This window comes from Dendrobates tinctorius, unplaced genomic scaffold (genome assembly GCF_039654945.1).
Source record: "Dendrobates tinctorius isolate UK_male_01 unplaced genomic scaffold, ASM3965494v1 ptg000099l, whole genome shotgun sequence".
Classification (NCBI taxonomy): domain Eukaryota; kingdom Metazoa; phylum Chordata; class Amphibia; order Anura; family Dendrobatidae; genus Dendrobates; species Dendrobates tinctorius.
The window spans coordinates 352,506-365,699 of record NW_027361767.1 but is presented as its reverse complement, the minus strand read 5'-3'; the positions used below and the strand labels follow the sequence as shown (position 1 = coordinate 365,699).

The 13,194-nt window shown below is 51.0% G+C and overlaps 1 protein-coding gene across 1 annotated transcript; it reads right to left on the bottom strand.

The window, feature by feature from the left end:
- Window positions 1–414: 414 nt before the first annotated feature.
- Window positions 415–10,245, bottom strand: DCAF15 (DDB1 and CUL4 associated factor 15). The gene is made up of 13 exons (XM_073587352.1): window positions 10,065–10,245; window positions 4,006–4,103; window positions 3,418–3,553; window positions 3,222–3,328; window positions 2,752–2,873; window positions 2,512–2,670; window positions 1,999–2,424; window positions 1,817–1,908; window positions 1,610–1,738; window positions 1,311–1,396; window positions 1,127–1,231; window positions 931–1,046; window positions 415–850 (listed from the first exon to the last, which is right to left on the bottom strand). The coding sequence occupies exons 1-13, from the start codon at window positions 10,230–10,232 to the stop codon at window positions 795–797; spliced, it is 1,800 nt and encodes a 599-aa protein (XP_073443453.1). The 5' UTR covers window positions 10,233–10,245; the 3' UTR covers window positions 415–794.
- Between the last annotated feature and the right edge of the window lie 2,949 nt (window positions 10,246–13,194).

Genomic DNA, 13,194 nt, shown 5'->3' with positions numbered 1-13,194 from the left:
CCAGGGAAGATGGTGCTGTGTGTACCAGTGCTAAACTTCATTATAGTAAATGAATCATTATAACTCCTCACTCCCCTACAGTACACAGAGCATGTGCGGGCTTCAGTGCCAGCACCTGTATCATCACTGACTGCAGGAGAGGCTCAAGGCAGTGCTTACAAGAAATCTTAGAAGGGAGGAGTGGGGAAACGATTTATCCACCTTGAGACAGTAGGAGTCTCAGGACGGTGCTTTGTAGGGGAAGTGGGCAATAGGTCTATCATACAAGCTATGCTCTGTTAACCCCCCATACTTTTACACTTCACTTCATAACCAGGGATCACAATTATTGGAGAATGGACTCTGATAATAAAGCATGTGGAGGGTGAGGGAGAGTCTCGTCTTCAAATCTGACACTTGTGAACAGAAAAAAAAAAAAAGAAAAAAAAGATTTATTTCACAAAAGGAGACCAACATAACAAAGGGAAACGTGATATATACATACACATGCCATTAAAAAAAAAATACATCTGCTCATTTCTGGACAACGTAAAGGGAGGGGGACAACCAATGTCCTCTGTGGGAAGAGCAGGGGATACCACCGGCCCACCTATGTTATCCAGAATGTGGCTTTCTTCACACTGAACGTAAAAAGCAGCTCAGATCCTGACGCGTTGCTGGAATCTTCCAGGAGCGGTCAGTAGGTGGCAGCATACAAGTAGGACTAATATGACGGTCCCACTGCAGCGCCTCTTCTTCCCGATGCACCAAGAAGCTTGTGCTGAGGTAGAGTTCCTATCTCCGGATGGGCCGGGTCACAGCACAATCCACGTGTATCGCACACTGTCCGCCAAGACCTTGAGCGAGCAGCCTGTGTGGAAAGGAGATTACATGAGTGGGCTTCTATAAGCACCGAGATACGTGAGCAATGGGGGCCTGAGTTTGCTGTACCTTTATGTAGCGCCTCGTTTGTCATACGGTTCACGTATCGGGCGCTGTTTTCTGGGACCAACCACTTCATGACCGTGTCTACGCAACTCTTCCGGTACGAGCTCCATACGCTGCCACTGAGGAAACACAAAAAGGTGAAGAACCCCCAAAGACCCAGCAAAGGAAACAAAACTGGGTGCATGAGGTGGTTATTTACCTAGTCTGTCCCTTCACCTCAGTAAGTTCCCCCACGCTCAGGGTGCTGAACACGCCGGTATGCAGGTCCCAGGCTACTTTTAGGCTTGTGTGATAAGTCTTAGGCCTATGGGATGAAGCAGACAGGTGTGAGCGAGGCTCTGGAGGTACGACGAGGCGCAGTCCCGGTTCCTAAGGTAACCCACCTGAGCTGAGCGTCCTCTTGTGGAGCAGGGAAGGCGAGGAGCAGGAGGCCGATGTTCATTATCACCTGGTTGGTTTCAGGACACATCTGAGGGAAAGAAAATACTTGCAGAGGACTCCATTGCCAGCAGCCCCCTCCTCACAGCAGGAACCCACCCGGTCACAGGCAGCTGAGCTCAGAGACTATTATGGTGGACAAGGCCCACCAGTGGATATATTCACCAAAGCACTAAGCTATTCTTGTCTGTGAAGGATATGTCACTCGTTAAGGTGTAAATCACACACACATAGATCACTTTACCTCTAGGATAACTATATCATAATCACTGAAGGAGCAGAACTGCCGATACCACGAGGCGTCATGGCGGATCACTTCATTTATGACGTATTCAAAGTCCAGGGTGAGTTGCTCCACAGTGAGATGTTGGCCCTGAGTGACAAGAGACTGGGGTGAGAGGGTCAGAAACTGCACATAAGAAATAAATGAAACTGGAGAGACCATCTGTACCTTGAAAGAAGCCTTGTCGTTTAGCGGTTTCAGGTGCTGCCCCTTCAGATCAGTGACCAGGAATGGGAGCGAGATCTTGTCATCTTCATATTCTACAAAGAACAAAATGGTTAAAATGTGCCCATCCCCCGCTTATTTTACCGTGCTTCAACAGGTCTCGCTCCCCTCCACAACGCTCTCACCGCTCTCTTGATCCGTCTCGGTCACCTGACCGAGGACGTAACGTAACTGTGTGTAGTTTACGTAACTGGGCTCCTCCGTGTGACCACTGGACCTTGAGTGACCTTCGTTAATAGTACGGTGCCATGTAGGAGAATCTGGGTCAGATGGCTGTGAAGGACTTTGCTTGCTTGGTCCGGGCCGTTCTCCTTTGTCTTCGGCCTCCAGTCCAGATGCCTCCCGGGCTCGACGGAATATACCGGCCACAAATTCTCGGGCCCGGGTGACAGCTGGTGGAGTTCCCGGAGGGGTGGGGGAGCAAGGTTCAGAGGGAAGAGGAGAATGCCCCCCGGAGGAAGCGACACTAGGGCTGAAAGACAAGGCGCAGCTGGCATGGGCATTGTGTTGGTTTTGTTTGCTGTACAAAATTTGATTGGATTCTTTATCACCTTAAACAATAAAAAATAAAAGTTAGGCATGAAGTGGGCCCCGAAAAAAGTACGTTACAACAGCCAGAAAGGAGTCGCACGAGTTACCTGAAGGGTGCACGGATATTGCACAGGCCACCAGGGAGAAGCTGGTATTCAGCAGAACCACGTTGTCCTTCTTCAGCTGAAATGCCGGCTGAAACGTAGGGAAAGGGTAAACCACCTGATACTTCGTATGGAGCATGAAGCTGTGCTGGAGACATGGGCCTGGAAATAAACGCTGTGTTATATACTGGAATGTCACAGTCGTCATCAGCTACAACTCTGCTCCTTCATATATGGCTCTACCTTTTGGGGACTCTCTGCAGTCGGTGCAGGGGGACGTTGGGGGCGCAGACACCGTGCTGATATAAATGTCTCTGTGGTTCTCATCGCTCATCATGTTCATTAACATACCGTTACCAGATGTGCTGGGAAAGAGTGCAGAATATATGGTGACCTTCAAACATCCAATAGAAAATGTTCTCCTGCCTCCCAGCTTCCTGGGGGGGGGGGGGGCGGTGTACTACTGAATGACTGACAGTTCGGACCAGCAGCATAGTTGCGCCAATAGCAGTGAACTCTCCAGTTCTGCAATGTGAGGAAGCTTTGCCTCTGCTGCATTGGAGTGTAGATCCATTCACCACCCATAAGCACGAAGCTCCTTGCCGGGGAGATAGGCCAATTTTGTAATACTGCAGAGGTTGCCCGTAACCTAGGAAATTTAGAAAAGGAGTCCCTTTTTATCTAAGCAGCTGGCTACTTTATTTAGGACTTACTTGAAGCCAAATACGATGACTTTGGAACTGTCACTCGGCCACTCGCATACCGTCAGATACAAGTCACTATAAATCTCCTCATCCTGGAAGAGCCGGACTTGCCGCACCTAGGAGTGGAGATATAACAGGCTGTGAACTGATGCTCTGCATACAGGTTGATACTAGGTCAGCACACAGATGGGCACGGAGGACTCACCAGGCGCAGCTTGCTGTGTACTTGGAATTGCCACCAATAGAGGTGATAGGAGTAAAAGGCGAAATCATCATCCAACACGTCACTGGTGTAGGATAATACAAAGCGACCGCATTTGGAGAACCCCAGGAAGACGTGACTGGAGGAAAAAACACATATGAAGACTGAAAAACTTATAAACAGCAACACTTGACAGAAAACTAAAGCATTCACTACTTTCTATTGCCCGCTGCTTTGCTATTCTTAGCTATAATTAATGGCTCCCACCCAAGCTGCATGGTCAATAGGAGTCTGAGGTAGTCTGAAATCTGAAATCCAAATCCTGACCCTTCTCAATCTAAGGCTGTTGCTGGTTTATCTGCCATACTTTTTACTGCAGCTCTGCTTTCTTCTCATATAAACATATAATGAGCTGACATAATACAAAACGGATATAGTATTATGCCTATTGCAGAGCTCTAAAGGGACAGAGCATGACACAGGGATTCAAAGAACAGCAAAATGGTGAGCCATGTGCCTCCCCCATTGAGGCAAAAAAAGACACTGCTTGGTTTCTGACAAGTAAAAATGGTCCAAGTGTAAAATAATTACCCCTTTCGTAGGAACTCCTCGTCCACGATGTTGCGCAGAGACACGCAGAGACGAGGGGGCAGCTTCCGGAACAACCGAGGGGAAAGTTGTCCTGTAATCTGGAAAACAATACAAAACAGATAAAAGTTAGTTATTGTCACTGTAGAAAAATAAAGGAGCCGCAGCTAAACTGGATCTCTGCAGAAGCATGGATGGAAAGCCTGAGTTTATTATACATACATTTGACATAAAAATGTACTAAAAACAGACTAACCCGTATGTGTGGGATGTGGGAACCGTCTCCCATATGATGATCGTGCTCCCTTCATGTGTGTTGGGGGCAAGTATTTATATTAGATCCTGTTATCTGCCTGGACTGGAAGCTCCAGACTCACTGGTGTCAATGGGGGAAGGTGAATGCACACGCACACAAGTGGATGTTGTCCCACTCGCAAAGTGTAAGCATTTTTTTATTATTATGTCGGCCCAATCCATGCGCCTTTTCTATATTTGTACAAAAGGGCTCTGAAGAATAATATTTTTTTTGGTACAGTGTAGAGAAAACTCAGAAGGTTTAGCCAGCGTGGACATCCCCAGACCACATAACAAAACTGCTTTATCCACCTAAAACTATTGACAGGAAATCCTTCTCTCTAATGTTCTCAGCCAGACAAACTGCAAGACTACACCTGATGCCTGAGAAGCTCTGTAGATCATCATGATGTGTCCAGGGAAGACCCGTGAGATGGAGAGTGGATGCGAGTGCTCAGCACTGATTGTCATCAGAATATCTATACTGCTCCGAGACAGCTCAGAATGTGAGTGTGGAGGAAGATGAAACAATGATTATAACAGAGGCCAATCCTGATATCGTGATAGATTATACCCCACGTATCAATCTGCATCACTAGATTTTCTCCCACAATTTCTCTCCAGTTCTCTCTCCTCCTGTTATTCCTCTCCCATCTGCTCTCTCCTCCCGTTATTCTTATCCAGTCCTCTCTCTCCTCCTCACGATATTCCTCTCCGGTCCTCTCCCTCTCCTCCTCCTGTAATTCCTCTCCGATCCTTTCCCTCTCGTCCTCCCTGTTATTCCTCTCCGGTCCTCTGTCGTCTCCTCCTCCCTGTTATTCCTCTCCAGTCCTATCTTTCCTACTCCTTGTTATTACTCTCCAGTCCTCTGTCTCCTCCTCAATATTCTTCTCCTATCCCCCCTCTCCTCCTCCCAATATTCCTTCCAGGTCCCCTCTCTCCTCCACCAGTTATTTCACTCCAATACTCTCGTTCTCCTCCAGTTATTTGTCTCTGGTTCTCGCTCTCCTCCTCCCAATATCCCTATCCATTCCTCCCTCTCTGCCTCACGTTATTCCTTTCTGGTCCTCTCCCTCTTTCCTCCTCCCATTATTCCTCTCCAGTCTTCTCTTTCCTCCCCCCGTTATGCCTGTCCTATGTCTACTTCTTCCATTATTTTTCTCCAGTCCTCTCTCTCCTCCTCCTCCCGTTATTCTTGTCCAGTCCTCTATCTCCTCCTCTTCATCGGTCCTCTCTCCTCCTCCCATTATTCTTCTCCGGTCCTCTCTCTCCTCCTCCTCCTGTTATTCTTCTACAGTCCTCTCTCTCATCCTCCCGTTATTTCTCTCCGTTCCTCGTTCTCCTCCTCCTCCCGTTATTCTTCTCCGGTCCTCTCTCTCCTCCCGTTATTCTTCTTAGGTCCTTGTTCTCCTCCTCCTCCTCCCGTTATTCTTCTCCGGTCATCTCTCTCCTCCTCCCGTTATTCATCTCCGGTCCTCTCTCCTCCTCCCGTTATTCTTCTCCGGTCCTCGTTCTCCTCCTCCTCCCGTTATTCTTCTCCGGTCCTCGTTCTCCTCCCGTTATTCTTCTCCGGTCCTCGTTCTCCTCCTCCTCCCGTTATTCTTCTCCGGTCCTCGTTCTCCTCCTCCTCCCGTTATTCTTCTCCGGTCCTCTCTCCTCCTCCCGTTATTCTTCTCCGGTCCTCGTTCTCCTCCTCCTCCCGTTATTCTTCTCCGGTCCTCGTTCTCCTCCTCCTCCCGTTATTCTTCTCCGGTCCTCGTTCTCCTCCTCCTCCCGTTATTCTTCTCCGGTCCTCTCTCCTCCTCCCGTTATTCTTCTCCGGTCCTCGTTCTCCTCCTCCTCCCGTTATTCTTCTCCGGTCCTCGTTCTCCTCCCGTTATTCTTCTCCGGTCCTCGTTCTCCTCCTCCTCCCGTTATTCTTCTCCGGTCCTCTCTCCTCCTCCCGTTATTCTTCTCCGGTCCTCGTTCTCCTCCTCCTCCCGTTATTCTTCTCCGGTCCTCGTTCTCCTCCCGTTATTCTTCTCCGGTCCTCGTTCTCCTCCTCCTCCCGTTATTCTTCTCCGGTCCTCCTCCTCCTCCCGTTATTCTTCTCCGGTCCTCGTTCTCCTCCTCCTCCTCCCGTTATTCTTCTCCGGTCCTCGTTCTCCTCCCGTTATTCTTCTCCGGTCCTCGTTCTCCTCCTCCTCCCGTTATTCTTCTCCGGTCCTCCTCCTCCTCCCGTTATTCTTCTCCGGTCCTCGTTCTCCTCCTCCTCCCGTTATTCTTCTCCGGTCCTCGTTCTCCTCCTCCTCCCGTTATTCTTCTCCGGTCCTCTCTCCTCCTCCCGTTATTCTTCTCCGGTCCTCGTTCTCCTCCTCCTCCCGTTATTCTTCTCCGGTCCTCGTTCTCCTCCCGTTATTCTTCTCCGGTCCTCGTTCTCCTCCTCCTCCCGTTATTCTTCTCCGGTCCTCTCTCCTCCTCCCGTTATTCTTCTCCGGTCCTCGTTCTCCTCCTCCTCCCGTTATTCTTCTCCGGTCCTCGTTCTCCTCCCGTTATTCTTCTCCGGTCCTCGTTCTCCTCCTCCTCCCGTTATTCTTCTCCGGTCCTCCTCCTCCTCCCGTTATTCTTCTCCGGTCCTCGTTCTCCTCCTCCTCCCGTTATTCTTCTCCGGTCCTCGTTCTCCTCCTCCTCCCGTTATTCTTCTCCGGTCCTCGTTCTCCTCCTCCTCCCGTTATTCTTCTCCGGTCCTCGTTCTCCTCCTCCTCCCGTTATTCTTCTCCGGTCCTCGTTCTCCTCCTCCTCCCGTTATTCTTCTCCGGTCCTCGTTCTCCTCCTCCTCCCGTTATTCTTCTCCGGTCCTCGTTCTCCTCCTCCTCCCGTTATTCTTCTCCGGTCCTCGTTCTCCTCCTCCTCCCGTTATTCTTCTCCGGTCCTCGTTCTCCTCCTCCTCCCGTTATTCTTCTCCGGTCCTCGTTCTCCTCCTCCTCCCGTTATTCTTCTCCGGTCCTCGTTCTCCTCCTCCTCCCGTTATTCTTCTCCGGTCCTCGTTCTCCTCCTCCTCCCGTTATTCTTCTCCGGTCCTCGTTCTCCTCCTCCTCCCGTTATTCTTCTCCGGTCCTCGTTCTCCTCCTCCTCCCGTTATTCTTCTCCGGTCCCCGTTCTCCTCCTCCTCCCGTTATTCTTCTCCGGTCCTCGTTCTCCTCCTCCTCCCGTTATTCTTCTCCGGTCCTCGTTCTCCTCCTCCTCCCGTTATTCTTCTCCGGTCCCCGTTCTCCTCCTCCTCCCGTTATTCTTCTCCGGTCCTCGTTCTCCTCCTCCTCCCGTTATTCTTCTCCGGTCCCCGTTCTCCTCCTCCTCCTCCCGTTATTCTTCTCCGGTCCCCGTTCTCCTCCTCCTCCCGTTATTCTTCTCCGGTCCTCGTTCTCCTCCTCCTCCCGTTATTCTTCTCCGGTCCTCGTTCTCCTCCTCCTCCCATTATTCTTCTCCGGTCCTCGTTCTCCTCCTCCCGTTATTCTTCTCCGGTCCTCGTTCTCCTCCTCCTCCCGTTATTCTTCTCCGGTCCTCGTTCTCCTCCTCCTCCCGTTATTCTTCTCCGGTCCTTGTTCTCCTCCCGTTATTCTTCTCCGGTCCTCGTTCTCCTCCCGTTATTCTTCTCCGGTCCTCGTTCTCCTCCTCCTCCCATTATTCTTCTCCGGTCCTCGTTCTCCTCCTCCTCCCGTTATTCTTCTCCGGTCCTCGTTCTCCTCCCGTTATTCTTCTCCGGTCCTCGTTCTCCCCTCCCATTATTCCTCTCCGGTCCTCTCTCTCCTCCCGTAATTCTTCTCCGGTCTTCGTTCTCCTCCTCCTCCCGTTATTCTTCTCCGGTCCTCGTTCTCCCATTATTCCTCCCCGGTCCTCATTCTCCTCCTCCCATTATTCCTCCCCGGTCCTCGTTCTCCTCCTCCCATTATTCCTCCCCAGTCCTCTCTCCTCCCGTTATTCTTCTCTGGTCCTCTCTCTCCTCCTCCCGTTATTCTTCTCCGGTTCTCGTTCTCCTCCTGTTATTCTTCAATGGTCCTCGTTCTCCTCCTCCTCCTGTTATTCTTCTCCGGTCCTCGTTCTCCTCCTCCTCCCGTTATTCTTCTCCGGTCCTCGTTCTCCTCCTCCTCCCGTTATTCTTCTCCGGTCCTCGTTCTCCTCCTCCTCCCGTTATTCTTCTCCGGTCCTCGTTCTCCTCCTCCTCCCCCCATTATTCCTCCCCGGTCCTCGTTCTCCTCCTCCCATTATTCCTCCCCGGTCCTCTCTCTCCTCCCGTTATTCTTCTCCGGTCCTCGTTCTCCTCCTCCTCCCGTTATTCTTCGGCCCTCGTTCTTCTCCTCCCGTTATTCTTCTCTGGTCCTCTCTCTCCTCCTCCTCCCATTATTCCTCCCCGGTCCTCGTTCTCCTCCCGTTATTCCTCCCCGGTCCTCGTTCTCCTCCTCCCATTATTCTTCTCCGGTCCTCTCTCTCCTCCCGTTATTCTTCTCCGGTCCTCTCTCTCCTCCTCCTTCCCGTTATTCTTCTCCGGTCCTCTCTCTCCTCCTCCTCCCATTATTCTTCTCCGGTCCTCTCTCCTCCTGCCGTTATTCTTCTCCGGTCCTCTCTCCTCCTGCCGTTATTCTTCTCCGGTCGTCTCTCTCCTCCTCCTCCCGTTATTCTTCTCCGGTCCTCTCTCCTCCTCCTCCCGTTATTCTTCTCCGGTCCTCTCTCCTCCTCCCGTTATTCTTCTCCGGTCCTCTCTCTCCTCCTCCTCCCGTTATTCTTCTCCGGTCGTCTCTCTCCTCCTCCTTCCGTTATTCTTCTCCGGTCCTCTCTCCTCCTCCCGTTATTCTTCTCCGGTCCTCTCTCCTCCTACCGTTATTCTTCTCCGGTCCTCTCTCTCCTCCTCCTCCCGTTATTCTTCTCCGGTCGTCTCTCTCCTCCTCCTGCCGTTATTCTTCTCCGGTCCTCTCTCCTCCTCCCGTTATTCTTCTCCGGTCCTCTCTCTCCTCCTCCTCCCGTTATTCTTCTCCGGTCCTCTCTCCTCCTGCCGTTATTCTTCTCCGGTCCTCTCTCCTCCTGCCGTTATTCTTCTCCGGTCCTCTCTCCTCCTCCCGTTATTCTTCACCGGTCCTCGTTCTCCTCCTCCTCCCGTTATTCCTCCCCGGTCCTCGTTCTCCTCCTCCTCCCGTTATTCCTCCCCGGTCCTCGGTCTCCTCCTCCCATTATTCTTCTCCGGTCCTCTCTCCTCCCGTTATTCTTCTCTGGTCCTTTCTCTCCTCCTCCCTTTATTCTTCTCCGGTCCTCGTTCTCCTCCTCCTCCCTTTATTCTTCTCCGGTCCTCGTTCTCCTCCTCCTCCCGTTATTCTTCTTCGGTCCTCTCTCTCCTTCTCCCATTATTCCTCCCCGGTCCTCTCTCCTCCCGTTATTCTTCTCCGGTCCTCGTTCTCCTCCTCCGGTCCTCGTTCTCCTCCTCCTCCCGTTATTCTTCTCCGGTCCTCGTTCTCCTCCTCCTCCCGTTATTCCTCCCCAGTCCTCTCTCTCCTTCTCCCATTATTCCTCCCCGGTCCTCTCTCCTCCCGTTATTCTTCTCCGGTCCTCGTTCTCCTCCTCTGGTCCTCTCTCTCCTCCTCCCGTTATTCTTATCCGGTCCTCTCTGTCCTCCTCCCGTTATCCTTCTCCGGTCCTCGCTGTCCTCCTCCCATTATTCCTCCCCGGTCCTCTCTCCTCCCGTTATTCCTTCCCTCCGGTCACAGTTACATATAGTCGCCTGCCCAATGGACAATTCTTACCCTCACTCGGTCCAGCTGCCGGATAATATGGTCTCTCGGGCCCCATTTCCGGTTTCCGCTGCTCCGGTCTGATTTCGAGCTCGGCGCCATTTCCCCGCCGGTGCCTTCGCTTCCGGCAACAAACTCCGCCTGCATTTCCGGTGACGTAATGACGCAGTCATTGGACATTGCTGAACACGAAACGAACGATACGTGATTGGTTCAGCGATCCGTCCTGCGGGGAGTTCTGACCAATCAGTGCGCGGGGAAGGAACGGTCTCTATGGTAACCAGCTAGACGCTGTCGCAGTGACAGATGTATGGGCCTTGTGGCTGTCACTTGCTGCTGATCATTTGCAGGAATTCGTCTCGTTACCTTCATGTGAATGAGGAGGTTTTTGCAGTAAACCGCCTGGAGTTACTGCAAACTGAATACACGTGAATTTCTGCAGAATAAAATGTGCATGTGACTGGAGCCAAACAGTAATGCAGGCAAATGGGGTCATAAAGTGACCTGCAGGGAACGACTGCATCATGCCCGTCAGTTACAGGTAGACGGTACATGACGTGCTTGTCGCGGTCACCGTCCACTGCAGATCGTCATTCACCTGCATTATACGGCCATGTAGCCCCCAACATAGGACCCTGCCTGTGCCCGGACCCTGTCATCCTCCATGGACCGTGCACCAGGCGACCAGGTCTTCATGGGCCTTTATATAAGGTCAAATAAGTGCCAGTCAGTGATGCCCCATAATGTGTGGCCAAGGGAGCCCCCATAACAGTGTGCCAGCCATAGAGACCCCATAATAATGTGTGGCCAAGGGAGCCCCCATAACAGTGTGCCTGTTATAGAGACCCCATAATAATGTGTCCAAAGGAGACCCCATAACAGTGTGCCACTCATAGAGGGCCCATTATAGTGTGTTCAAGTGAGACCCCATAACAGTGTGCTTGTCACAGAGGACCCATAATGTGTGTTCAAGGGAGCCCCCATAATGGTGTGCCATGCATAGAGGGCCCATAATAATATGTCCAAGGTAGACCCCATTATAATGTGCCTGTCATAGAGGCCCCATAATAATGTGTCCAAGTGAGACCCCATAACAGTGTGCCACTCATAGAGGGCCCATTATAGTGTGTGTTCAAGGGAGCCCCCATAAGTGTGCTTGTCACAGAGGCCCCATAATAATGTGTGTCCAAGAGAGACCCCATAAGTGTGCCAGCCATAGAGGCCCCATAATAATGTGTGTCCAAGGGAGCCCCCACAACGGTGTGCCAGCCTTAGAGACCCCATAATAATTCTTCTGGAATATTCAGGTTCCTGGGAAACGCAAAACCCTCCAGGAAATCGGAGCAGAAAGGTGTCAGAAAGCTCCATGATCAGATGAAGCGCCAACTTCTAGACACACGTTGAAGGGACAGTAATGGGTCACAAAGAGGGACGATCCTGAAAGTAACGCGCCACCAACCACAGCCATCAATTCCTGAAATCTATGGAGGTCAGAATGAAGAGAAAGCCCAGTACATGTAAGACGTGCACATAATGCTGCTACAAAAAAATACACTTTTATTAAGACTGATAAGGCCTGTTTCACACTTCAGTTTTTCCTGTCAGTCCGAATCCGCCAAAATAGCGGAAAACGGATCCGCAGGCGGACTGACAGGAACGGAAGGCATCGGATCGGCGGATGTACGGATCCGCCGAAGTTGAAAAATTAAAGGAACTGCACCTGTGGAAAAAAAAAGTAAAAATACCGGTGATGTAGCGCAGTCTAGGAGCGGGCATGGTGACGCGGGAGCTGTGGGCACGGCGGGATCAGCAGCGGTGAAGTAGCAGGAGCAGCAGTGGTGTTCTCGGCATCAGTAGGTGCGTTGTCGTGGAGAAGTTGCTGTAAAGGAGCGGCGATGTGGAGGAGCAAGTCGTGGAGAAGAGAATTTTTGCGGCACACCGTTATGGGGGCTCCCTTGGACACACATTATTATGAACCATCACTGACTAGCACTAATTTGCCCCTATATAGAGGCAAGTCAGTCACCTACTGTCTACCCTGACGAATTCCTACAAATCATTAGCAGCAAGTCACAGTGTCCAGCTGGTTACCATGGAGACTCTTCCTTCCCATGCACTGATTGGTCAGAACTCCTTGCAGGACGGGCCGCTGAGCCAATCACTTATCGTTCATTACGTGTTCAGCTCTGTCCAATGACTGCGCACTAAATTCTGCATCATTACCATTTTTTCATCATATGATATTGGCCATTATTAGTGTGGTTGATTATTATTATTGTGGTTTATTGTAATTTCCTGGGCTGCTGTTACATTGCACCTTGTTTTATTGCAGCATTAGGTGCACGTCTTGGGATTCTCTTCCTTCTGACATTACTTTCTCCATAGATGATGGAGCACCCATATACCTAAACTGATATTGTAGTGCGCCTTATTCACATCCATACATCGAAAACTATGGATGTGACATATGGGATGAGGAGAAACAATGCATGAATCTAAAAAAAAGGGGGAAATGTAACTATTAGAGGGCAACAGAGGATGACGAAATGAACTGAAGCGACCAGTGGCAGGAGGCTGCTGCAAAAGGGAAAGGAAGGAGCCAGGACGCATCCCCCCATATAGATATAGCAGAGCTAGGAGACGTCCCCCCATATAAATGGAGCAGAGCTGGAGCCGGGACACGTCCCCCCATATAGATATAGCAGAGCTAGAGCCCGGACGCATCTCACCATATTGACGTGGCAGAGCTGGAGCCGAAATGTATCTCCCCAAATAGACATGGTAGAGCTGGAGTCAGGACACGTCCCCCCATATAAGACGCAGCTGAGATGTGACGCGCCCCCCCAGAAGGGTGTAGTGATCTGATCCTGATGAGGGCAATATCCCTAGAGGATAAGGGGGTTATGTATCCATCCAGACGCTGCAATATACAGGTTTTTGTAGGGCTGTTTTGTTATTCTTGCAATACCTTGATGGTGGTCTACAGGCACCATACTGGACCTTCTCCCACCCTCCTGGCGGCTGATGTGACCATGCACAGTGTTATATATAATTTATTTACTTAATGAGTCGATCGTGGCATATACAGTAGCTGCACAATGCATAGTATTCATGACAACAGTATTGGGCACGGTGCAGGGGT